Source organism: Lissotriton helveticus, chromosome 11 (genome assembly GCF_964261635.1).
Source record: "Lissotriton helveticus chromosome 11, aLisHel1.1, whole genome shotgun sequence".
Lineage (NCBI taxonomy): Eukaryota > Metazoa > Chordata > Amphibia > Caudata > Salamandridae > Lissotriton > Lissotriton helveticus.
In genome coordinates, this window is record NC_136072.1 from 885,858,461 (window position 1) to 885,884,852 (window position 26,392).

Here is a 26,392-nt window from a genome sequence, read left to right on the forward strand (position 1 = left end):
CTGTAATGCCTTTTAGCAGTATCATTGTCTTTGATGTGTCTAATGTGGGTGTACTTGTAAAGCGCACTGCGACTCCATGGAGTATCCTGGCGCTGAAGACAGCTGGGGAACCCGTCCTGGTTTTCCCTGTGAGATGGTCCCTTTCTGGGTATCTCCAAGGTGAAACCAGGCATCCCCGGCGTCTGTGGGGGGCCGTTGTAGAGATGAGGCAAGCTTAATGCCCAGAGTTGCCGAGTGTGTTCCCTGGTTAGAGTAATCTTAAAGTGTTCTGATGGCGGGATGGTTCACCTTACCTACCGCCTTTGTTCACTGGATACTGCTAACTAGTCTGATTCAAGCATGTGAATCTTTAAAAGATACAATACTGGAGAAAAAACAAATTACTTACCTATTCACTGTGGTTCTCTAGTGTGTGTGTGTGTGTGTGTATATATATATATATATATATATATATATATATATATATATATATATATATATATATATATATATATATATATATATATGAAGACAAAGCTCCTCCTCAGCTTGCTCTGCGCTCGCAGACACCGCCTCCACGCCAGCAACGAATGAGAACCGGACCAACAGAATCAGCAAGATGGTAATTTTTATTTAAGAACAGAACCAGCGACGCGTTTCGAGCAAAAAGCCCTTGGTCACGCTGCATATATATATGTATGTGTATATATATATGTGTGTATATATATGTATATGTGTGTATATATATATATATATATATATATATATATATATATATATATATATTTATATATATATATATATATATGTATGTATGTGTGTATATATATATATATATATATTACCTACTGGCGGTCGCCAGTAGGTAGTTATAGTTAAGATTGTTTTCCATAGGGAAATCGCAACATTCTATTGGGAATAAATTTGGCGCCGGTTGAGGAATCTGCCTGAATTGTTCCCCAACTTTGCCTCGCGGCTCTCTGCTCCTTCCCTTAAAGTTTGGGGGGGATTCGTCAATCAGGGGCCGAGATAAAAGGGGGGTCCCAAAATGTGTTTTTTCCCATGTTAATTTCCATAGGGCGGTCGAACTCACTTTTAGCTCGAACGGCTGAATGGATTTCCACCAAACTTGGCAAAATTGTAGGGACTGGTAGCCCGATGTGCCTTTGCTATGTCTCAAGATATGTGCTCCAGTGGATTTTGAGTAATTTAGGTAAAAAAAATATATATATCTATAGGCGCGCCCCGGTATGCGAACCGGGCGCGTACCAGCGCGCCACGCGAGTTCGCGAGCGGAAAGCTGATTGGCTCTCGGGTGTCTGTAAACATTCCAAACAGTCCGGAGCAGACGCCATCTTGTGTCTCGGTAGGATTGAGACACAAGAGGTGGCAAAATACAAAGGGGCAAATAACCAAAATTGGCAGGGTAGACCCCCCCTGACCCCTTAGGTTTGATGTGGGGGCCATAAAAGGCTCCGCGGGGCAAAAAAAAACAAACAATTTCGATTTTCGCGGGGGGGGGCGCCTGATACGCGCACCGGGGAGCGTAGCATGGGGAAAACCCAGTTCATTCACTGCGTCACCTCTACGACCCTTTCTTGCGTCAATGCACTCTTTTTGCATACATTACACCTGACGTAGGTATAATGTGGCGCAGGGGTTTACAAAGTGACGCATCTACCTAGATGCATCACTTTGTAAATATGACTCAATATGGTGCGTTTTTAACAGCACTGGTGCGTCACAAAAAGTGACGCACCGGCGGCGTAAAAGTGACGCATGGCCTCATAAATGAGGCCTTCAGTCTTCTACTCATGCGTCATATTAAATATATGACGTATTATGTCGCAAGTACTTTTAGATACGTCAGTATTTCAGACGTATCTGTAAGCGCAAAAGTGATGCATTGCTGGAGAGTGTCACAAAAAAGATGCAACTCCAGCAATGCATCCTTTCACATGGGGCCAGGCCCCATGTGAAAGGGCCTGCATCAGTCTTACGCCTGCTGTGAAACAGGCGCAAGATTTGGACGCAACAGCGTCATAAAAGTGTCGTAGTGATATCTCATAGATTTTACTGCGTCACCTGTACGATCCTTTCTTGCGTCAATACGTCCCTTTTGCATACATTACACCTGACGTAGGTATAATGTGGCGCAGGGGTTTACAAAGGGACGCATCTACCTAGATGCGTCACTTTGTAAATATGACTGAATAAGGTGCATTTTTAACAGCACTGGTGCGTCACAAAAAGTGACGCACCGGTGGCGTAAAAGTGACGCATGGCCTCATAAATGAGGCCTTCAGTCTTCTACTCATGCGTCATTTTAAATATATGACGTATTATGTCGCAAGTACTTTTAGATACGTCAGTATTTCAGACGTATCTGTAAGCGCAAAAGTGATGCATTGCTGGAGAGTGTCACAAAAATGATGCAACTCCAGCAATGCATCTTTTCTTATCCTTCCACACACCGTTCCTTTTCTACATTTTGTTTGAATAACCACATTCCCCATGTTCACTCTCCTTCTCCTTACTTTCGTTCCCAACACTCACCTTCTTTCAGTCCCCCTACTTCACTTCCTTTCTCCTCTCATACTTTTCTGTTCTTTCTTACTCATTTTCCTTTCATTTATCAATGCACTCCACTTCACTTACTCTTTTTCATTTTTTTAAGAATATAGCTCATTGATGAGAATTGGAGGTAGTTCTGAAAAGAACTTTTTTTTTTCTTCTTTTTTCTTTTTTTTAGAACTACAACAAAAACAGGGAATGGAAACTGCTCAACAGGAGCAAAAACAAAAAAAAAAATTAGGGCTGGTAACGGCAGTGATGGTTCTCCAATGCTCGAACCATGAGCAGAACACTTTGCTCCCCACAGGAAAGTAGCTGATCACAGTATCTGCATTTAAGGGCGCCTTTGTTAAATGCAGGCTGAATGTTCGGAACCTGCTCTTGTGATCTTCCCCTCACCGATGGTGTTCCTCCTCCGGTTGATGTAGAGGCCCCATCACTGGGAACCTTTTGTGCCAGAGCCCCGACACTTTCCCGGGCAAAAGTTTGGGGGTGCCTTCTCTCCACATGGCGAATCATTGTGGAGTTCCCAAAAGAATATTTGTTATTGGGGTTACCCCGTGACAGGACTGTGTGACAGATCCTGCACTCCACTTTTGGAGCATTTACCTTCTTCTGGTGATCAGGAATGGAAAATAAATTCCAGATGAAATGTTCTTTGTATTTTGGCTGAGGAGGCTCTTCATCGATGAATTCATTGGAGTCATCTTCAGTGCTGGATGGTCTGGCAGCCATGATAATCCAAGATATCCAACAAAGAACCGACAGCAAAACAGGCAGGTCTTTCAGTCACAAAAGTGAAAGAAGAAGTGAAGGAAATGGGTGGGGATTTCATTCTTTATAAAAAAAATGTTAGCAACCAATGAAAAGTGTTATTTTCAGGTCACATGACCCGACGCGCTTACGCTACGCGCCCCGGGGCGCTTACGTAGCGCGTTCGTATGCGCGTGGGTGCTTCCGGGTGCGCTTACGCAGACGCGGCTACGCGATACGTTACGATGTTGTTTTCGTTCGCGGCAATAGCGCTAACGGGACGCTCACCGGTACGCGCCCCGGGGTGCGCCGTAACACTGCGCTTACCGGTGAGCGCACCGGTACGCACCCCGGAAAAAATAAACAAATTAAAAAAAACTATTACATAATTATACAATATAAAATTCAATTCAATATCACATTTCATACCTATAGAGATTTGCTATTAAAAACCTATGAAATTCACTGAAAAAACCATAGGTTTCACACCAGTTATAGTTAGCTGGAAGTTTTACTCGCATAAAACCATTGAAATTCCCACGTTATAGTTAGTTGGACTCACTATAACTTGCGCGTGCAATGCACTGCTGATGACGTCACATATTACATCACTCATGACATGGTCAGTGACATCACTCATGACATCACTCATGACACCATCCTTGTGACGGAGTGACAGACCTCCTTTCACTATAATGTAACCCTTGAAACACATATTCAAAAATAGAAACTAAAATTTTCCCAAAAATGGAGATACCCATACCAGTTACAACAACCAATTCAGTAATTCCACCATCTATATACACATCCACTCATTGACAAACAGTTCTATATAGTCACTCATACATATACTCACTCATCATATGTAGTGATACACCTATACATCCTGTTACACACCGACAGTTATCCATAAGTTACTCACACACATACTCACACATGCAAATAAACTATTGAACATCCATTTATTTGCATATACAGCTATACACACACTACCACTTTACTTCTAAGGAAACTTACACATACTTACTCTTTTAAACAATCACTTATAGAAACACATACTAATTTAAACAAGAACTCTTACCATCCCTCACTCTCACATATACTCTCTTATATACATCAATATTCACATATACTAGATTAAAACATATGTAGTTACTGATAAAAACACTAGTGAGACAGTCATTCACTCACTAACACACACATATACACACTCATCCACCCATACAGTCCTGCACATATGCTGTCTTCAAAAAACATACAAAGAGAGAGTCAATCATTCATGCATCTATGTGCTAAGTAATACCCCCACCAAACCATAGAAACACACATACTGATACTAAGAAAAACATCTAATAACCCATATACATACACATGTAGCTACTCACCAACCCATGCAGCCACTTATACACAAAGTGAAACACTAATACATATATTTAAATATTTAAACATTACTCACTAATATTTATTTTTCAGAAAGACACACATTCACTGGATGGTGTCATCAGTGATGTCATGAGTGATGTCACTGACCATGTCATGAGTGATGTAATATGTGAAGTCATCAGCAGTGCATTGCACGCGCAAGTTATAGTGAGTCCAACTAACTATAACGTGGGAATTTCAATGGTTTTATGCGAGTAAAACTTCCAGCTAACTATAACTGGTGTGAAACTTATGAGTGAGGAAAAAGCTCTGGTTCGAGGCATGTGTGCTGTAGATACACATGCTTCACATACTCCTGGCAATTGGGTCTGGATATGGCAAGTTATTTTTCTTCGAAGCAGACTCCTCCTTTAGGTGATAGTGTACATGGGCATCGACTCCATTGTTCAGCCAATACTGCCGCGAGGTGAGAGGAGTCCGAGGCGGGACCAGGCTTAAATGTTCTTCGCAGCGCGGGAAATTTGAATTCTGTCATTGCCGCGCGGACCGCTGCTGTTGCGCTTCTCTTTTTAAAATACCTTTAAACGTGTATGAATTTAATTTGATTGTGTGTTTTTTTTGTTTTTTTTATTTTTTAAATATTGCAATCTGGGGGGCGTGGCTTCGCGGGCTTGCATGGCGGACGCTGCCTAGAGGAGCTCCGTCTTGGCCCGAACATCATCTGCCGAAATATCCTGTACCCTGCCTACTACCGCTGCCAAAAGTGCGGGCGAGCTTGGGGAACCTGCCGGGCACCCTCGGAGGGCATCTTCAGCGACCCGGGGGGCCCTGGACGCCGGGGGGCGAAGTGTGTGTTTGCGGCCTGGTTTGGCGCCGCGCAGCTGGGGCCTCGATTTTGGCGCTGCCCGGGACACTGTCGTTGGCCGCATCCTGGGAGGCGGGACCCGGAGGTACGAGGAGGTCCGGCCCTGCTCCCGATCCTCGGCGGAGGCCCTAAGTACTGCTGTGGCGGGCGCTGGACGCCAGGGACACTTTACCTTGGGGTAAGCCCGCCGGGAGGCCCAGGAGGCATAGGGCCCGGTTGCAGATCCCCGGCAGGGAGATAGGGCCTGGCGGCACCGGTGCTGCGGTCTGGGTGTGCCTGGCTTGTGCCCCCCCAGCGGCGGACCCCTTTCTGTTTGGGCTTCATCTGAGGGTCCTTGTGGTGGCATTGGGGTGCCGATCCCACGGGTGTGCCGCGGTGGTGGAGTGGCCAGTAGCCCAGGGGTGCCGGGCAGGATTGGTGCCGGATGGTGACCCCAGAACATAGCTACACCTGCTACACTGCGGCAAGGCCGGAGTAACCTGTGGACTGGACAGAGACTTGCTTGGCTGGCTGCAGGCTCGCGTGCTCGTGGAGCGCGCGGGAAGGGCGAGTGAGGAGCCATTGGTGTGGACTCAGGAGTGGCGACGTCGAGGGGCAACCGGCCTCCGGGATTGGACCTTCTGGTGCCTCTGCCCGAGTGAAGACGACGCAGGCGCCATTAAGTTCCCAGTGGCCGAGGCTGGGTTGAGATCCGGTAAGCGGGATTGAGCGGGGCCACTCCGGACATTGCGGAGTACTGGAAGGGGAGTGGACGTCGACCGAGATTCCCGGCGACTTAGGTGCCTGACCCTGGCAGACCTTGGGTGGACTCCCGGCGTGGTCCGCCATGACAAGAGGCGGAAGTGGTGGTGGAACCTCAAAGCAGGGCCCAAAAGTTAAAGACCACATGGCGGACGAGGATAACTGGAGTGGAAGATGACGTAGCGATCCTAAAGACAAAGGTGGCCAGCATTGAGGGGCTCCAGAGGGGCTTGGCGCTCAGGGTGGAGGACGCGGAAGGACGGGCCCGGCGGAACAACCTGAGGTTCGTGGGGTTCCCGGAGGGCTGCGAGAAGGGCGGCATGGAGAAGTTTCTGACTCAGTGGCTAGAGAGCTGGCTTCCGCCCGACTCCCTTTCTAGATGTTTCGTGGTGGAGCGGGCGCACAGGGCCCTTACACAGAAGCCGCCGGAGGGGTCCCGTCCTCGGGCGGTGATCGCCAAATTGTTGAACTACCATGATAGAGACACTATCCTGCGTCGGGCACGGGAGAAGGAACCACTCATGTATGACAATCACAAAATCCTTATCTTTCCGGACTATAGTAGGCTTGTCCAGCAGCAGAGGCAGTCATTCACGGCGGCGAAGGCACGACTGCGGGATCTTAAGCTTCCATATGCCTTACTGTACCCAGCCCGCCTGCGAGTGGTTTACAAGTCCTGTACTCTGTTCTTTGATTCCCCAGAGGAGGTGTTCTACTGGACTGATGAAACAGTGAAAATTAGGGGCATACACCGCCTGGCCGGGACTCGGATTCTTCGTCGAGTGGGCCACAGGGGCGGAACCCCCGTCGATCCCGCAGCCGGGGCAATTGGAGGTCCAGGTGCGGAGGTGCTCCAAATCCGGGGGTGCGGCAGCGAACAACAAGAAAGATGCACCTGACCTGCCTCAGACGGACCCTTGATTCTGGACCTGCTCCATGACTAATGTAAGGTATACTTGATCGCCTGAGATGTGGGATAAGATGGAGACACCTGGGGCTGCAGTCCTGGGACAAGCTGAACTGATGTATTGAGACTGCAGACTTATGGTGAACTTGATTGCTGGGGAAGGCAGTGGGGGGTGGGGGGGAAAGCTGTGTGAAGGGCAGACGGGTTATGTCCTAGTTATGGGGTGTGTTCTGTGGATCCATTGGAAGGGGTGGTTCTCTGTTCCCTGTTGGGGACCGGGCCGCGATCCGACTGCGACGGGTACTTCCAAGTTGGGGGGTGGTGGGGTGGGAGTTGGTGGTTGAGTTGGGGTGGGGGTTGCGCTTAATCTGCTACTGTCTGTGTCTTGGGTTGTATGCATGCTGGACCGTTGGGTCCTTAGTGGCTCATATAGTGCTATTGTCGAAGGTCACCTGTTCAAAGTGAGGGGCTGGTAGCTCCAGGCACCGTGCGCATTGTGAGTTGGAATGTGCGGGTGGTTTTAGATAAGGTGAAGCGGGGGGGCGGTGCTCCGCTATGTCAAGAGAGCCGTGGCTGATGTTTTAATGCTTCAGGAGACCCACCTACTGGGGACGAAAGCGCTTTGCCTTCAACGCTTTGGGTTCTCACAAGTTTTCCATGCAGACTTTACACCCATCAGGGGTAACAGGAACTATATGAATGCAAACCTTTCTTCCCCTCTAGCCCTCCGCTATCCTTCTCACTCCAAATAACTGACTAATAACCACCACTCAAATTACTTTCATATTTCAACATACTAATTCACCACTTATTCTTTATGGGTTTCCGGAGTAGCGTGCTTCAACACCCCATCAGGGGTAACAAGCGCTCTATAAATACAAACCTTTTTTCCTCTTCTATCCTTCTGCTATCCTTCCGAATCCAAATAACTGACTAACCTAGCCACTACTTCAAATGTACTTGCATGTTTCACTATACTAATTCAACACTAATCCTCTATGGGTCCCGGAGGAGCGCGCTACTCGCCGAAAAACCGCTTTGACGCCTCGTCAGGGTAGTAAGCACTATACAAATGCAATTACAACACAATACATGCCCACTGTATAAACTTAAGTGATCTATATATATTCAAGTATACTCTTCTGAAAGTTATGTTCAATCACTATGTATTCACATATATTTTACAAAGTATTATTTCTATTGTGGTTTTTTTTCCATTGATAACCAAGACGACGGAGAGGACGCACTGCAGCTTGTACTCTTGTTCGACCTAATTGTTTTCAATGAAGGTCAACTGCTGACTATTTGGGCACGCCTTGCCCCTTCCCATTTACTGTTCGGGATCGAGGGAAACTGCAGCACTGTCTGATAAGGCTGCCCTTAACGAAGATAAGAATTCTGGCTCCCTTGTAGAACTTAGCCTTTCTTGACATCCTCTCCAGAAACTTCAGCCGTAATTGAAGGTTTCTTTTAAACAAGCATTGGCATAGCCAATAGGTCTCGCCTTTGGGACCTTATAAGTGTTTAGCCATGCAACAGTTGATGTTGTTGCACCAAGGATATTGGCTGCATAACTAAATACTTATAATGTTCCATAAGTGAGACCTATTGGCTATGCCAATGCTTGTTCTTTGAGTTCTGTGGTGTGTAGTGTTGGTTTTATAATGTAATAAATAAAGACTTTTAGTCCCAGAATTCAAAGAAAGAAAAAACAACCTGTGTAGAGCTAGGCTTGGCATCCGACCTGTATTTTAAGTCCAGGCTGGTAAAAATATTAGAAAAACAATAAAACCCTGTACTTCCCCCTTCTGAAAGCTACACCTAAAACGGCAAACACATGAAGAAATCCGTTTAAAAAAAAGTAATGTCTAGCCGTCTAAATCGTATCAGAATGATTATTGAGCAACCAGAGAAATCCTGATAATGTTTCACAATTTATTTTTTATCTGCCACCTCCACAGTTCCAGAATAGCAAAAACGTAAACGAATGGCTATTATTTTTTCTAACAAAGTCGGCAACCCTTACTAGTTACGCAATTCCCGCTCATGCTGCTGTACTATGAAGCAAACGCATTTTTGCTCGCAAGATTTAATTCCAAATGTGACGTATTCGATATTAACATTCAAAGAAACACGTAAAAATACAGTGTTCGTAACGAACACAATAGTTACTCCATTGAACGAGAAGTGAAACAATTCGGTATTTTGATTCAAACTAGCTTTTTCGTTCTGAGATGGAGCCGGAGGGAGACACTTGAACCACACAATAGGATAGCAAATTTGAAGTCAAGGTTGAAATTTGCCAACCAGAGCAGGAAGTGACATTGATGAGAAAGGCATTGTGGGTCTTCCCATAGAACAGGAAACAAGCCGGTAGAAAGAACGGGTCTGACACTGAGTGGAACAGCAGAGGGCTCTGAGCATGGTTTCTTTAACTGGCTGAAGGGAACTAACACCGGCGCGTATTTCGCAGTGACCGCTCTTACCCCGTGAAGTAGTTTGGGGCTGGCAACAGCAGGTACGGATAGTTTAAGTTATTTCGGATTTAGCGACACGTGCAGGATGATCTTGAAAGGCACGCTGCAAAAAAGCGCCAGAAAATAACAAGACAAGGAGAAACACGAGAGACGGCCTGCGGCCGTCAAAGTGAAAGTACGGCCGGCGGAGGGCATTGCTGTGGGGAGGGGGGAGGAAAAATGCGACACGGCGGGCAGGGGAGGGGGCGGAGCGGGGAGAGCGGCATGACGGTGTGAAGCAGCCGGGGCCTTTGAAGTGAAGCTAAGCTTCACTTCAAAGGTGTGGGAGGAGTGCTGCTGGTGATTGACTGGCGATTTGATGCTGTGCACGCGAATTTTAGGTCAATGCGCTTGCGCATTGACCTAAAAGCGCACGGGCATATATTAGAGCAACAACCAATAGATTCAACAAAACAAACTAGTGCAGTTTTAGGACATATACATTTTTAATTTGATTAAAAAGGATTCAATAAAAAACAGTGCATTGATCAAAATTGATAAAAGATTCTATAATGATACATGTGTATTCACAAGAAAATTTAATTAAAAAGGAGGTTAGGTGGCATCCGGTCGACGCGTTTCGGCATAAACTATGCCTTCATCGGGACTTAAACCATCCAATTTCTGTAAAAAAGATTATAACAATAGTTTACTTATTACACCTTCTATCATTAAGTGATATAACTGAACTAGTTCTAGTTTGTTACAACATTCTATTGGTATAAACATTCGCAATAATGATATATCGCCTTATATACAAATATTTTACACCTATGCATATACAGATTTCCATACCCAAGCCACACTTTAATGTGTACAGGCAAACACGAAGATGTGGTACTCAGAGTTCAATTATTTGGCAAAATAATGCGCATATCATCTTGGTCCCCTTAGAAAACTTTAAATAAATCACCCAGCCTTGAATCCGTGGATACAGCATCTATACAGCCGCTCTGCAGCTTAAATAATTAGAGAACAGCACTGTTCTTGTACTTCAGTACAAGTTTAGGTAAGAAATGTATACTTATGTATTAGAAATGTAGGAAAAGTTGCCTCTATAAAATCATAGTAAATTGGTGCTTATACTTAAGACACCATTTTTCTAAAATAGGGATCCTAACTGAAATAGTGTAACAAATATGGAATTTCTCTATTCTCCAACCTTTCCTATCTTATTCTTCTATTTTCTCTATTTTATAACTCTCCCTGTACTTAAGAAACAATAAGGAACCGTGTTTCAGTAAAAGCCTTAAGCAAACACAAAGCCATTGAAATGCTTAGATGGACTAGTCAATTGGATGACAACCACCAATTGAACCATTAGATCTGATCAACCTGGCATCATTGCTTGATAAGAGAATGATATATAAGGATGTCTTTGACAAAATGTGTAAACTTTTGTATTTTGCCAAATAATTGAACTCTGAGTACCACATCTTCGTGTTTGCCTGTACACATTAAAGTGTGGCTTGGGTATGGAAATCTGTATATGCATAGGTGTAAAATATTTGTATATAAGGCGATATATCATTATTGCGAATGTTTATACCAATAGAATGTTGTAACAAACTAGAACTAGTTCAGTTATATCACTTAATGATAGAAGGTGTAATAAGTAAACTATTGTTATAATCTTTTTTACAGAAATTGGATGGTTTAAGTCCCGATGAAGGCATAGTTTATGCCGAAACGCGTCGACCGGATGCCACCTAACCTCCTTTTTAATTAAATTTTCTTGTGAATACACATGTATCATTATAGAATCTTTTATCAATTTTGATCAATGCACTGTTTTTTATTGAATCCTTTTTAATCAAATTAAAAATGTATATGTCCTAAAACTGCACTAGTTTGTTTTGTTGAATCTATTGGTTGTTGCTCTAATATATGCCTGGGATTGTTATTTCACATATATTGTTTACCCTGTCCCAGGATAACTATCCGTATCAGGGGGTCCTTGTTTGTTAACATACTAAAAGCGCACGGGCACAGCATCAAATCGCCAGTCAATCGCCAGTCTAGGTAAATCTCGCTCCCGCTCAATGCGCATGCGCATTGAGATAGGTTGCTCGACCTAAAAACTCCACGTAGGACTGCTAGCTTATCTTGCAGCCTAGGAGGACTGAAGCTTCCTTCATAAAGTAATTTTGATTTACTTAAGAGGATAGTGCATATATACACTTCTTCTACGGTCACTCGTAGTTGGGCTAGTACATGGTTTTCTGAATTTATCGGTAAACACAAGCAGTATTCTCCTAAAGACAATTGTCAAAAATAAATCTCAACAATGACCTATATATATATATATATCCTCCATTCCACCACAGGAGGCCATCCTTCTACTAAAAATTACAGACATTAAGCCATAAATGTATTACCACGATGTCCAATCTTTCCGCATTTTGCTAACAATTTGGGGAATTTCAGCAGCTACATCTTTGCCGTTCTGAAAATCCTTTTCTGTTATATTTTACCCAAGATACTACAAATTAGTGTGAATTAGCTACATTTAACAACTATTAACGTAGTAGAAATCTTCTTTCACACCAACAGGGACCTTACGTTCGGTTTGAGGGGCACACACATGTAAAATATATTCTCTGACCTAACTGGTTGTGCCTTAGCCCCCCCACCCAACGTTTGATAATTAGGAACACACCTGTAAATACCCATAGAGTATGCAATTGTGTGCCTCCACCTGGGATCTTTTTGGAAGAATCTCTAACACTGTATAAATACACTGTACAAATCGGCATGTTATGTAGCCCATTATGAATTTTCTTCCTTTTTTCTTGTCAAGTCATAGATAAAGACTGCACCTATGACAATATAAACCGTGAGCCATTGCGCTCACTTACGAAAAAGGGTAAGTGAATGTTCTCACCCTCTCTGTAATACAGGTGTGCCAAAATTTGAAGACCACCTTAACACTCTATGGTCCTGAAGAAGGCCACCTGTCTTGTAAGAGCAATCCTTAGGCCGAAATATGTTGACCCCTCACTAGGTGCAGTGGACCAATTACCAATCCACTTACGGACCACTTATTATTTTAATCATGTCCCTGACCAATAAAATTTCTTTATACAGGATAGGAGATATTCTTGAGCACTAGTCATGCTTCACGACTGCGAACCACACAGACAGTCTCCCTCCTGGTGGAGGTTGGTAAATCACTTGGAGAACCAAACACTTGAGTGATTACGACCTGATGATGACACCCCACCTGACCACACGGTCTGAGAAAACTTATACCGCACACTGTGTTAGTGTGGTTGAGGGTTTCCATTACAACACATGTGAGACTCTGGATCTTCGCCACTATTGATTCATTCTCCTATGATTATTAGCTATAGCTCTCAGGAGTCAGCCCAAATTTGTTAACCAGTATAGCCTTCATGAGGGTGTTCTTTGTGGGCATTTACCTCCACAAGCTACCCCCCAGGACTCCTCAAATACCCTGAGCAACCTTAGAGCCGCTTCATATGCAGTGAACCATTTGTCAATGTCATCCCCCCCAAGCAAAACTGGGTACCAACCTCTAAGTATGTGCACCCTCCCTTTTCCAGTGGCCACTGCAGTATGCTGCCTCCTTTACTGTTGAAATCCATCTGTTTAGATCTGAGATCCATCTCTCTGAGACTGAGAACAAAACCCCTTGAGCTGGGACACAGTGTTGCTCTCCAGCTTGGCCAACTGAAGCTCCATTTTTCAGGTGAGGTCACAGACGCAACAGGCAGGTTGGAATTGGGATAGTATGGAAAAATCAAAAAGTGTCTGTCTGGAAGAATTAACTTGAATTGGTCTAAATGTGAAACAGTGGTGTACACCATTTATTGCATGGTACCACACAAGTCCCTATCCTCACTACTGATCATCAATGTTGGAAATTAGGTTCCTCGTTGACTGGGATGGAAGCCCTGGTCAAACAGTAACCACAATCCTAGTCAAGGTAAGTCTCAAACACATTCTAAATTAAACCTGTGCTCACCCTCTGGTAACTTGGCACAGAGCAGTAAGTCTTAACGTGAGGGAATTTAAGTGTTTGTGAAACACTTCAAACAGTGAAAACACCACACAAAAAGATTCCACACCAAGTTAGAAAAATAGCTCCTAATTTAATAAATAAAGCAAGACCGAAACGAGAAAAATTCAATCAGTAGAAGTCGAGATATTAATTTTTTAAGAATAAATCAGTCGCAACCAAAGTACAGTTTTGGTTAGACTACAAAGAGGTTCCTGTGAATGCCTTTTAGTTTATGTGGGTTGGCTCTAGCCACAGATTCTCAAGACCACGGATTGGAGGCAGTTTATCACGTAGGTTGCCCAAGGATTATGATGGATTTTCCCTGCAGGGGACATTTTAAATGTTGCTCTCAGATAGGACTCTCTGTAGCGATTGCGGTTTAAGTGCAACCAATACAGGAACGAGGCTAGAGCTATGAGCTCAGAAATGGGGCCCAGGCCCATAATCAGATACATGGGAAGAAGCGGTGTGCCGTAACTTTCATGTAGAAGCTATCTCAAGAAACATATTCCATATTTTGAAGCTCTTTGCTATTGCTATACTCCCATAATTCTGCACCTTAAATTGCTGCGGCCACTGTTTTTTGCTTGTATACTTGGAGAAGAATGTTAAATGAGTGGCAGGCGATCTTGTTCTTGAGCCTCAGGATTGCGTTGGCAGACCGCTGTAATGTGTTAGCTGTCTCGGCAGCATTGGCACGCCAGGACAAGTTGTTGTTAAAAGAGGTCCCCAAGTAGTCATAGACCTTAACAATTTTAACTACCTTGCCAGCAATTCTTGGTGGTTTCATCAGTGGTGTAGATAATCCCAGCTGCCTTACTTTTGTCTTTTGCGTGTTGATAAAGAGTTATTTTAAGCTGCAGTAGTTTTCAAAGCTTCCCAACCTCCTCCAGCTCATTTTGTGTGCAGGATAGAATTACTGCATCATCTGCAACAGGCGGATAACTATTTTTTGTTGCCCCGCTCGGTATGTCTATGTCCCCGTTGAGTAAAAATTCTTCTGAGTCCTTCAAGATGAGGGAGAACAATAGTGGGGCGAGGACAGATCCCTGACGCACCCCATAGCTGATGTCAAAATAGGGATCGCTATTTTCCTCTACTTCCTGAGCGAACGCAAGCATGCATGTTTTTACGCAATATATTGATGGCTTGCAAAGGATATTTTTCAACTCCTTATTATTTGAGTGTTTCCCATATTTTTACTCCATTTTCCAGGTCGAAGGCCGATTTAAGGTCGATAAAGGACAAATAGAGCGGGTGCTTGAGCATCTTTGTGTATTTGACAGATACCATAAATACATTTATAGCTTGGCCGTTGGTACTAATGCGCCCTTGCGAAACCCTGCCTGAGCATCTGAGGACAATATTATTGTTCATCCAGGCCTGCTGTCTGTTCAGAAGGACACGCCCGAAGATTTTTCTGGTACTGTCCAGAAGCGATATTGGCCTGTAGTTACATTGTAGCAACTTGTTTCCTTTTTTTATTGAGTCGGACTATGACGGCGGATCGCCAGGACCATGGGACATTGTTTGCTCTCAGGACCACAATAGATATCTTAATCAGGGCAACAGTCTAATCGAAACATGTCAACTGGAACACAGTTTGGCCCGGATGATTTATTGGCCTTATGGTCTATTATTGCTCTTTTTACTTCTGGGCACAGATTGTTTAACTGCTCCATTGGCGGGGTACATTACATTCGACCAGGGCTGGCGTATGGTCGCCACTGGAATATATGGTCCTGTAATGGTGTACACAGGAATATGGTTGTCCTGGGATCCTGGACCATCTCTAAATATTCTGCCCATTTTCCTTCAAAAGGGTTTGCTAACCTTTTCTTCTGCTGCCTTGATCAGGTTTGGTGCACTCATCGCTGGTAGTTCAGATTCTTGTCCCTGAGTAGGGTTTTGTACTCTCTCCGTATAGCCCTAAAGGATTGCTAGTCTCCGTGGGAGGCATGCCACTCGTATGCCCATTTCAGCTTATTCGTAGCTACTCTGCACTCTATCATACCAAATTTTATCAGGTTTACCGCTTTTACTCCTTTATACTAATGGTGTAGACCAGTGGATGGTAAGTTCCCTCGAGAGTTTGTTATATTTTGTTTGTATTGCCTCGTGCTCGTCGCAGTCTGTGGTGCAGATCAAAAAAATGCTCCAGGCACCCCTTTAATGAAGTCTCTTTGTTCGAATAGTTTGCTCTTCTGTTCTATTTTACTGCTAGTCTGCTGCTGTTTGGGGCGATACTGGCAGTGAAGTGTATATCCTTTTTCTGCTCAATAAGGACTGCACACTTTAAGCAAATAGGGTCGTTGTCGCTCTCAGGTCTTTGGGTACTTCCATGTCCAGCACCAAATCCCAGCATGCATTTGGAAAGATGATGTAGTCGATCAGGCTAGCTCTTCTACTATTCCGAAATGTGTGCACTACTGGGCTGTCCAATATTGATGGACCATTTAAATTTTTTATCTGTAATTCAGTAAGAATATTGCTAAATCATTTCCCTTTGTTGCACCTGCTGAGGGGATGAAAACTACCCAATTCCAGTGACTAAAATACCCCAACTGCTCTCCTCCACGCTTTTCGTGGTCTCTCATAGATCTTCTGGCAGATAGATGTTGAAGTCATCATAGAATAGTAGGTAATGCTTGCCATTGCTGGGGGCCTTGTTTATGCTGCAGACAATTGTTTTTAAGGCTGCAAGTTTATCCTCAAACTTACTGCATTTGCTTAATTTAAGTACGCATTTAGGATGTCCAGCATAATGCTGCATTTCCTCCTCTCTTTGGCCAATCTGACATGCATCTTGTACAGTGGGGATGCAGTTGAGGAAATCTTAGTTGCTGTAGAGTCTAGTTTTGTTGAAATTCAGGTATTTAGGCCCCCTATTGCTCTACCTCTGCATCGTTTGCTTCCCTCGATGGCAAACCCCATAAAGGGGGTGCGTGTAAAGCTCTGAGAATATTTTCTGCCCACGCCTCCTGGTCACAACATATCTCGTTTTGTCCTCACGAATTCTATCCAATCGATATCTTTGAGTTCTGATTGTAGTCCAGCTGCATTCCATGACAGGATAAAAATCCCATTTGCTCCACCTTGGGCGTTGGCACTGTCCATGGGCTTGCAGATGTAAACAGGAATGGGTCTTTTTTTGCGTTAAAGGCATGTAAGCGAAATTTTCTCAGAGCCATTTGCAACCATTGCTGGTTGACTTCAACTATTTGAAGAACGGGCCCTTTATCCTGTCTAATTGTGACTGACCGCAGAAGATCTCCACTTGGTTACTGTCAAGGTTTTTGTGTTGCTTAACTTGCCTGGCTAAAGTCTATAACTGCCTACGGGCCTTTTAGGAGGACCCTGTGGCTCTTGTTGCCCACTTGAGACCACGCACTATTCCTTTTGATGATCGTGTACTATACCAGCTGATTGTGTCCTTCTTTGCGGGAGCAGGTCCATGACATGGAGGCAATCTATATTATCACTGGTCAACTAAGGGGTGACAAGTGTATAGAACTCCACTTCACTGTACGCACCCTCTCCCATTGCTTAGAATGCTGCAGGGTTCTGGCTACCTGGATTTACTAGTTTTATATCCTACGAGCAGGCCCGGTTCCAGGAATTTGAATCTGGGTGGGCCAAGGGTGCGTTTGGGTGGGCCAATGCGGGCCCAATTTATAACCATTCTGAAAGTAGATTACAAGCCCTAGAATTACACACGGACATCAATTCACCAAAATGCCACGGGTAGCAGAAATGACATCACACATCCTTGACCTTAATGACATCACAAGAAGTGACATCATATGACCTTTGACCCTCAATCTTTCTAAGAAGTGGTCACATGACCTTAACCCTTATAACATCAAAATAATTGACATCGCTGAAGTTATAATAAAACATGACATACAATAAGACCTCATTGAAAAATGACTGTTTTAGATACCACTTGTATTAGTGTGCTGACGTCATATGAAAGGAGATCATTAATCGTTTTTCTTAGTTTTACATGAAAAAATGTGTGTTCATCCGAAGAGGATAATTCCACATTTATTCTTAGATAATGGTCAGATATTTATGATTCTGTTGTGGCTGCTTTTGCAATGAGGCATGCACTACGCTATGGGAATGTAATGTATGGCACATCCTGCAATATATTACTGAGTGCATCATACACAGACTAAAATACATAAACACCTTCAGAATCCACACACACTGTAGGGGATTGTGTTCGACCTCTTAGTCACAGGTTCAAATCCTGGTGGGTCCACTCAGCCTTTCATCCTTCTGAGGTCAATAAATTGAGTACCATTGAGTTGGGTATCAATACACATCTGTTATTCCGTGCCAAGATATGAACGTGAATTTTACAAATAAATATGTTATGTTAGATAATTGAGGTGCAAAAGGACGCTCACAGCTATGGACTCCGATGCCACTGCACCTGCTGCATCATTGGCAGATAACACCCTGTTCCCACTCCCCGATAGACACCGACTAACTGAAGCTTGCCTCCGACATGAGATACGATTGCCACATTGCCGTTTTCTTCCGACATGAATATTTTAATGTCTCATCCAGTATAAAAATAGAGAAAATCACCCAAAGTCGGCATTTTTCCTCTTTACAGTGAATACTTAGACCAGTATTTATAAAAACAATGCGCTTAAAAATGTGTTCTGGAGGTTTCTTAACTACACCTGACTAGGGTTGCCACCTAGCTGATTTTTTGCTCACACCACCTGTATTTTAATGCCACAGCTGGTATAAAAATTTGCAAAACCGCCTAAAGCAAGACTTTTTTGCCCTTATCTGTACCTAATTCAAACTGCAACTCTAAATGGAAAATACTTTTAAATGAATTCTAGAGCTGCAAAGATTCCGGACTATTAAATCTAGTAAAAACAAGACGGAAAAGTAGTGGTACAAAAGTATACATACAATTGTATTCATAGTTCTGTTTAGTATCATGTCCATGCCTGTACACACTCTTAAAACTACAACAAATAGCAGGTATTTTCTTTTGGAAAGGTGACGGTGCTACTCCAGATTGATAATCAATGTACACAAAGTGAAAAAGCATCACAATCTTTTGCAGTCCTCAAGGCCTCTTCTGCCACCTGAGAGGACCCGTGGTCATGTTTGGGTGGGCCTGGTCAACCTGGCCCATCCGCTAGCACCAGGCCTGCCTACGAGGATATCATAAAAAGTGCAGGGATAGCCAGGAACACCTCCAGCAGACACGCACGGTTCAGTGGGGCTGGACACACCGGGTCTGCAAAGAGGTCGATGAAGGTAAACTGCGTTGCTACATGGGCGGTGTCTCTGAAGATGGAAGCTGAGGGTCCTTCAAGTGTTAATTCAGAGAGTTCAGTTGATTGTATGCAAGACAGAGAGGGCCCTTTTTCACGAGGATTAAATGACATTGGCCCAAAAGAGGGGCATCCGCTGGTTCCTTGACCGTGAGTCCTGCAGTTCCTTGATCCGTAGTATCAAAGAAAAGATTCCTTTCTGGGTAATTATTTCACAAGGTGACCATGAGGCCTATCACTGGTAGTTAGCCGTGTTTAACATTTGCAATTATCAAATTCAGGAAGTCAAAATTTAGTCTCCACACTAGGTTAATTATACTTTTTACTCAAAGTTTATTTTATAAAAATTCATATTTAGGAATTCATTTTAAATACACTCTAGAACACGGAATTGTTAGCCATTAGATATATACTTGTACCAGAGTACCACAGTGTAAAACTATAATGTGTATTTAAAATGAATTCCTAAATATGAGTTTTTAAATAAACTTTGAGTAAAAAGTATAATTAACCTAGTGTGGAGACTAAATTTTGACTTCCTGAATTTGATAATTGCAAATGTTAAACACGGCTAACTACCAGTGATAGGCCTCATGGTCACCTTGTGAAATAATTACCCAGAAAGGAATCTTTTCTTTGATACTACCTATTGACCCAGTCCTTTCTGGTCCTTGGGAAACTCTCTATTTTTGAGAAATTGTTCCTTGATCCGTCACGCTTGAGGTGGGTGGGTGTTACTTGCACAGCAATGCTAATTGGGCTCACTCACATCTGATTGAAGATGTTTACAAGAAAAACCCAGGCACTCACAGTATTTCAAAATAGATTGATGACAATAATCTGTCAATCTAACCCAAAGAGAAAGGAATGAAGAGAGATTCCTCGTAACACAGGAGACACGAGAAATACAGTTATCTAATCAGTCATTGATTTATTTTGTAATCGAAAAAAGTTGCAAGGACTAGCATATCAGTTTAACACAGTCATAACGTTTCTTCCATGATGTGAATAGTAGTCCAGTCCTTGTTGTGAAGAACATGAGAAACAGCCAACTCTCGTTTCATCACCACCGTGACTTTCTCAAGGCTCAAAGTTGTCAAAGTTAATACGGAGAAGTTGGCCGGCTCGACGGATGTAGTTGAAATAGTCCGGCCGGATCAGCATTCAGAGTTTGATAGTAGTAATATCTAATTCTTCTTCAATCTCCGTTTTTGCTGATGGTACCATAATTCCTCAAATGAGTCGTATTTGTGGGCTATGTAAAAAGCAAACGTTCTAGTCGCGTAGTAGATAATCAGTACGGCATCTGGGGCACTATGATAAGTCCCTCATTTCTGCGCCGATATTCCTTACAAAGCAACCGTCACCTTTCTTCTCTGCTGTTTATTGAAGACCGGCGGTTTTACCACTTCTTTCGGACTATTTTGTTTCTCTTAACATTAGTTTTCTTTCTAGGGGCCACGTTCAGTTGTGGGATGTGGTTCACTTCTTCATCCCCGCCATTGAAGGCTTATGGGTATGTGCAGTACATTTCCTAAATTTTGACCATACCGTTTTCCTCATGGCCTTCTGTAGGTTGTTCAAAAAGATCATTTAAGATTGTAAACTGCAGGTTTTATTTCTGCCACAACGTGGCGCAGGAATCTCGTAGGGCTGTGATTCGATACAGCCACTGAGATAACAGAACCATGTTTACCAGTGCTGCTTACTTTTTAATGTCGGGACTGCGGCACGCTGGACAAATATAAACGTTCTCAGTTCCTTAAAATAAGTGCAGTGGCGTCCACAGGCAGCGACCATCTTAAATGAGGTAGGGTCCCAAAATAATCCCAAAGACTGGTATGTGCATTGTGGTCCTTCCATAGAGCAGCCTAATCCAAACCTATGTGTCACAGACAGCTCAAGTAAGAGATTGCACACAGCCACGAGATCTGAAATCAAAGGACTGGCTGACCATAAAGTAGTTGCTTTAAGATTGAGATATTCCAGCTCTTTGCACCAGTCAGTAAAGATTTTAGGCTCCAAGAAGGAATGGAGGTGAAGCAAGGGACGAGAAATACTGAGTTAGCATGTTATGAATTTTAAGATCATGATGACATCTTCCTTCTAAGACAAAAATAGTAATGACATTTAATTGATCACGAACTTTAATAAAAGCTGTCATTTCAAGTGGTTAGCTCATAAATACAGTCTGCATGCTTGACACAATGTATAAATCTGCACAGTGTGCTAGAGCAACCGTCACATTTACGGATACTCAGTCTTTCTTTAAAGATGATAACATGAGGAAAAAAAAGGGTGCAGATGATTGCAGGAGGGCTAATCCATGGGGCAAACGGTGTGAAAAATCAGGGACTAAAGATGTAGGATTGTTGGTCTGTTACAGAAATTCCAGGGAGAGCCAGGTACCCGTGTCTGCAACCCAACTTCTTTGAGAGAGGACGCTAAGACAACAAACAGATAGGCACAAATACAATCACAGACACCATGGCTTTTGTGACACAGCACACAAGCATACACTTGGAAGGACAAGGAGATGAAAGGACAGAACAAAGGAAGGCCAGGTGTATAAATCCAGGTTTTATATTTATTTCTTGTTTAGATACTTAACACAAAATCTGATTTTGGTGTCACATAGACTGGTGCTAGTCCCTGGCTTCTCTTTTGAGAAATCCCTTTTGCTACATAGAATTCTTTAGTCTTCATACCCACTCAATAACCTTTCTTTTTTGGAATGATAATTTTTGAAAATTGTGTTTCTTATTTTGTAGGAGCCCACACACGTTTGAACAAAAGAGCCTGTGTGCAAAAGCAGCAGATGTCAGAGTGCGAGGGTCTGGCGCCAAAGAGAAGACTTTGGACTGTGGACAGATTGTGTGGGGTCTAGCCTTTGATGTCTCATCCAGCAAGTGGGGACCCCACTCTGGCCTAGCTGGCTTGATTCTGGCCACAGGCCTGAATGATGGTCACATCAAGGTGTGGGAGGTATTGACAGGTGCGTGAAACCCATGTATTAAAGAAATCATTCTTCTAGGTTTCTGTTTTTCCTTTTTTTGTCTTAGAAAAAAGAAATATTGAATGATCTGTTCACTTTTGTTTTTTCACAGCACTAAGGCTCTCACCTTGACAATATCCACACTCTTATTAGCTGGCTGGCCATGCTACGGTGATCAGCCAAATGCACTAATGCCCACGAGGCTAATACCCCCTTTAACAGTTGGACTTCCTGAGCATTACTGTCCCACACATCTGGAAATCAAGGCTGACATCTGTTGAGGTTCCGGTTTAGTTCTCTTTGAACCTACAACAGGCCGGGATTCTGAATTCCTACTTAATCAGCCCGTCCCCCCACAGCAACATTAGTATTTCCCTGTTCTGTGCCTAATATTTCACTACTCATGCCGCCACAAAAATCATTCAAGCATCTTCTGGAAGCACGCACCTCAGGCAAAATCGAACCCACCACAAAAAGCATAAATCTGATACACCTTCGGTTTCACTCAGCTGTCTTTCAAGCAGCACATTTTGCAGTTACTATCCTTACCACCTCAACATCCTTTTCATACCATGAACCTGACTGTCGCCCACATCCTGGATTTCCTCATCCCCAAACCCTACAACATCCAACATAGTGAAAGAACGCTGAAGACTAGGATTAGACTGAATGTTCTAGTAAGATCAGTATAAGTATAAACCAGAATAGAAGTAGAGTTTGTAATCTCCTTGAAAGCTCATCCCTGTCCTCAAGCACAAGATTGTAATTTCCCTTACTATGATGTTCCTTAATATTCATGGGCAGAATATCTCCTCTTGTGCATTGCATGTTGTAACACCTTTTTTCAAAGACCAATTTCTGTTTCCCTTTTTTCTTTTTTTTCTTTTATTGGACATCAGATACCGAGAAAAAACAAATCAGTGTAACATATAGTCACATGTACGAAAAGAAAAGAGAAATCCATATCTGAGTCAAACATTTTTCCGTTTTCAGACCACCCCCGCCCCACCCACGGTGGATCCCCTCATAAGGAGAAAAAGAAAAACGAAAACTTTATTAAATAGCGACTAACGCTGAAATAACAAACTAGGGGTACTTCAAATCATATTGAAAATTAGTCCTTATTCAACCATTTAGCTAAAGATTCCCCAATCTTTTCGCCTTTGGCTCTTGCCTTACTCCCCCTTCTTCTAAACACAGATATCTCCCTGTTGTATATAAATAATAGTTTACTAAATCAGACATGTATCGAGGGAGGGTTTGGATCGATCCAGACCATGGCCAGATAAAGCCAAAATACCGCCATTGCTATGTACACCATTTTCCGATCTGCTTCCTCCATTTCTTGATTAGAAATCCCTAACATGATAACCTGTGGGGTCAGTGATACTACGTATCTTAATATGGATTCCAAGCGCTGTTCGATTTTTACCAACAATTCAGAAAGACCAGGACAGGTGGCAAACGTATGAGTGATATCTGCAGCCAATTGTCCCCACCTGGGGCAGTGTATCCCCAAAGCCCCCCACCAAAGGTGGATAGGCGCCAGGGTAATATACAAATTACACCAAGTTTTAAAGCGTTGTACCTGCAGATTGGCGGAAATACATGTAGTTTGGCTGAACAAAAGGGAGTCTTCACACTCGCCTTTCCCAGCCTGTAAACTAGTTTGCTATCTTACAAAGTGTTTGGCCAAAGTCATCCCCCATCTTCTCATTAATACATTTATATAAAGTAGATGTTGTGGATTGGGCACCGATAATTAAATCTAATAAAGGAATTAGTTCCCGATTATTAAGTTTTTTTAGCGAAAAAATCCCTTATCTGTAAATATTTAAAAAAGTATTTATTCTCAATCCCAAATTTATCTTTGATAGCGTCAAAAGTAAGCAATTCAGCATTCCGTATAAGATCTCCTATGCACTGAATACCGATCTCGACCCAATTCCTGAAATAAACATCTTGAAACATTTCCGGGAGTAGGATATTATTAGATAAAGGGGAATGTAGATGAACCCGTCCAATCCCAAACTTTTTCCTGATCGTGGTCCTGACCCTATAAGCCCCTAATAAAACCTTAAATTTAACGCTCTTATAGTAGGCAAAATCTATATGGCGCAAAAGAAGTCCTCACGCTTCTACCCCATCAATTAAATGATACATTGAATTTTCGGAGCATCCCAAATTTGCCCCATTTAACAACTCCCCCATCTGTTTTAGCATGGTAAGCCAATAATCGATTTGAAAATTAGGGACGAACCAACCGCCTCTGTCTCTAGATAAAGTCTATCTAGTGTATCTAAAAGCCCTTCTTGGACGCTGCCCAGCCCATAGGAACCACGAAGCAAAGTGATCTAACTTTTGGAACCAAATTTTGTGGATATCTAACTGGATTGCTCTGAAGCAGTATAACATTTTGGGCAAGAAGATGTTGTAATAGCTAGATCGTCTGCTTACCCCAGAATTTTTACGTCTCCCCCTCTAGCACAGATAGGTTGTTTTAGTTGATTCTCCCGAATCTTCCTAATTAGAGAATCAATATAGATGGCAAATAATAAGAGGGAGCACTGACATCCTTGTCTCGTTCCCCGCTTTATATTGATCTCCCCAGACTGGGCCCCCATTGGAGCAATTTTAGCAATTGGAGCTTTATACATACTTTGAATTGCTCTTACAAACCCATCCCCAATCCCATAGTACTTCAAGGCAGCCCATAAAAAAGGCCAGGAGACCCTTTTGAGTGCCTTTTCAGCATCTAGAAGAATTAAGGCCATAGGGTCTCCTGTAACCTTGGTGTGATCAAACAACCTTATAACTCGTCGTATATGCTCTGTGGTTTCACGACCAGGGACAAAACCGTGCTGTTGTGGAGATACCATTTTTTTTTTAATAACTAACGCCAATCTGTTCGCAAAAATCTTGGAATAGATCTTAGTATCACTATTTATTAATGTGATAGGCCGATATGCCCCAGGGTCAGTCTCCACTTTCCCTTTTTTTAAAAATACAACGCTCTTAGCATTCCGCCAAGACGCTGGTGGTGTATCCACATGCTGAACTATATGAAACATCTCCAGCATTGTTGATGCCAACTGTGTCCGGAAGATCTTAAAAAATTCCCCTGGGAGAAGATCAGGGTCAACTGCTTTACCAGATGGCAGTGAGTCTAGGGCCCGGGTTATTTCTCCAAGGCTAATCGGGGCATCCAGAATGTCCTGGTCTACAGAAGATAATGGTTCTACTCTGACCTCTTCAAGGTATCTCTTAATTTCACCTTGTGTCCTGCAATTATCACTTATATCTTCAGAATACAACTTCTGATAACATTTCTGAAACGCAGAAGGAATTTCCCCAGAGTCAGTTACTAAACCACGGTCTGGATCTTTAATGCCATTAATCCTATTTTGTGCTTCTTTTTTTCTAATCCACACAGCTAGCATATGGCCCACCCTTTCATTGCTCTCATAGAGCTTGGACCCGCAAGCTAGGTATCTGCCCGCGGATTTGGCAAATTAAATCTCGGTTATAGTGGATTTAGCCATGGAAATCCCAGTTTGAGCTGATTCGGCGTCCTCCACCTACAGATAAAACCTTCACCAAATGATTCTTAGCTTTGGCCAGTGTTTCATACAGTTCCTTGGTCCTATTCCTCTCTTTGTTCTGAGACTCCCACCCAAACTGGGTGGTCTCACCCCTGATCCCAGCTTTAAGGATATCTCAAACATTTTGAATACCTGTACTTTCCCCTATTTTTCTTAAGGAACCTAGTGATCCACGTGTCCATATATAGGAATTGTCGGTTAATACCACCCTGTTGAAGGTCCAGCTAGTTGCTTGTTTCTGCCTTTTGATGTTCACTTCCAAAACCAGAGGGTTGTGGTCAGACATTACCCTGGGAAACTTTGTAATTTTACTGCCCTGCGACAAACAGTGAGAAATTAAAAAATAATCCAACCTAGCGTGTGACCTATGCGGAGCAGAAAAATAGGTGAACCCTGGGTCATTCCCTTCAGCTTGTGCCCACATATCTACCAGCCCATGCAATTCTTTCAGTTGACTAAGAGATCTAAAAACCTTCGGTTTTCGCCCTTGATACATATTTTCTGAGTGGTTGGATATCGCGCAGCCCAAATTGATGTTAAAGTCCCCACAAAGTATGATCGGGGATGGCCAACCCACCAGTTCTAAACCAAGCAAATATACATTTCAGGATCGCCTAATACTGGTCTGTAGATGGAACATAATGTGAACATACTGATAGTACATTGCGTGATTGCCCACCTCCCATATTTGTCTGAGATGGAGCGAGTAAAGTTTGCCATACCCTGACGAGCCAATATATCCAC

The 26,392-nt window shown here is 43.2% G+C and overlaps 1 protein-coding gene across 4 annotated transcripts in view; it reads left to right on the top strand.

Moving 5' to 3' along the window:
• The window catches only part of WSB2 (WD repeat and SOCS box containing 2), a 366,828-nt gene that overhangs the window by 93,775 nt on the left and 246,661 nt on the right, over nt 1–26,392 (top strand). For all 4 annotated transcript variants that reach the window (XM_078667115.1, XM_078667114.1, XM_078667113.1 and 1 more), the window contains exon 4: nt 21,823–22,046. In XM_078667115.1, coding sequence (XP_078523241.1) covers nt 21,823–22,046 — 224 coding nt within the window. The remainder of the gene's footprint in view (nt 1–21,822; nt 22,047–26,392) is intronic.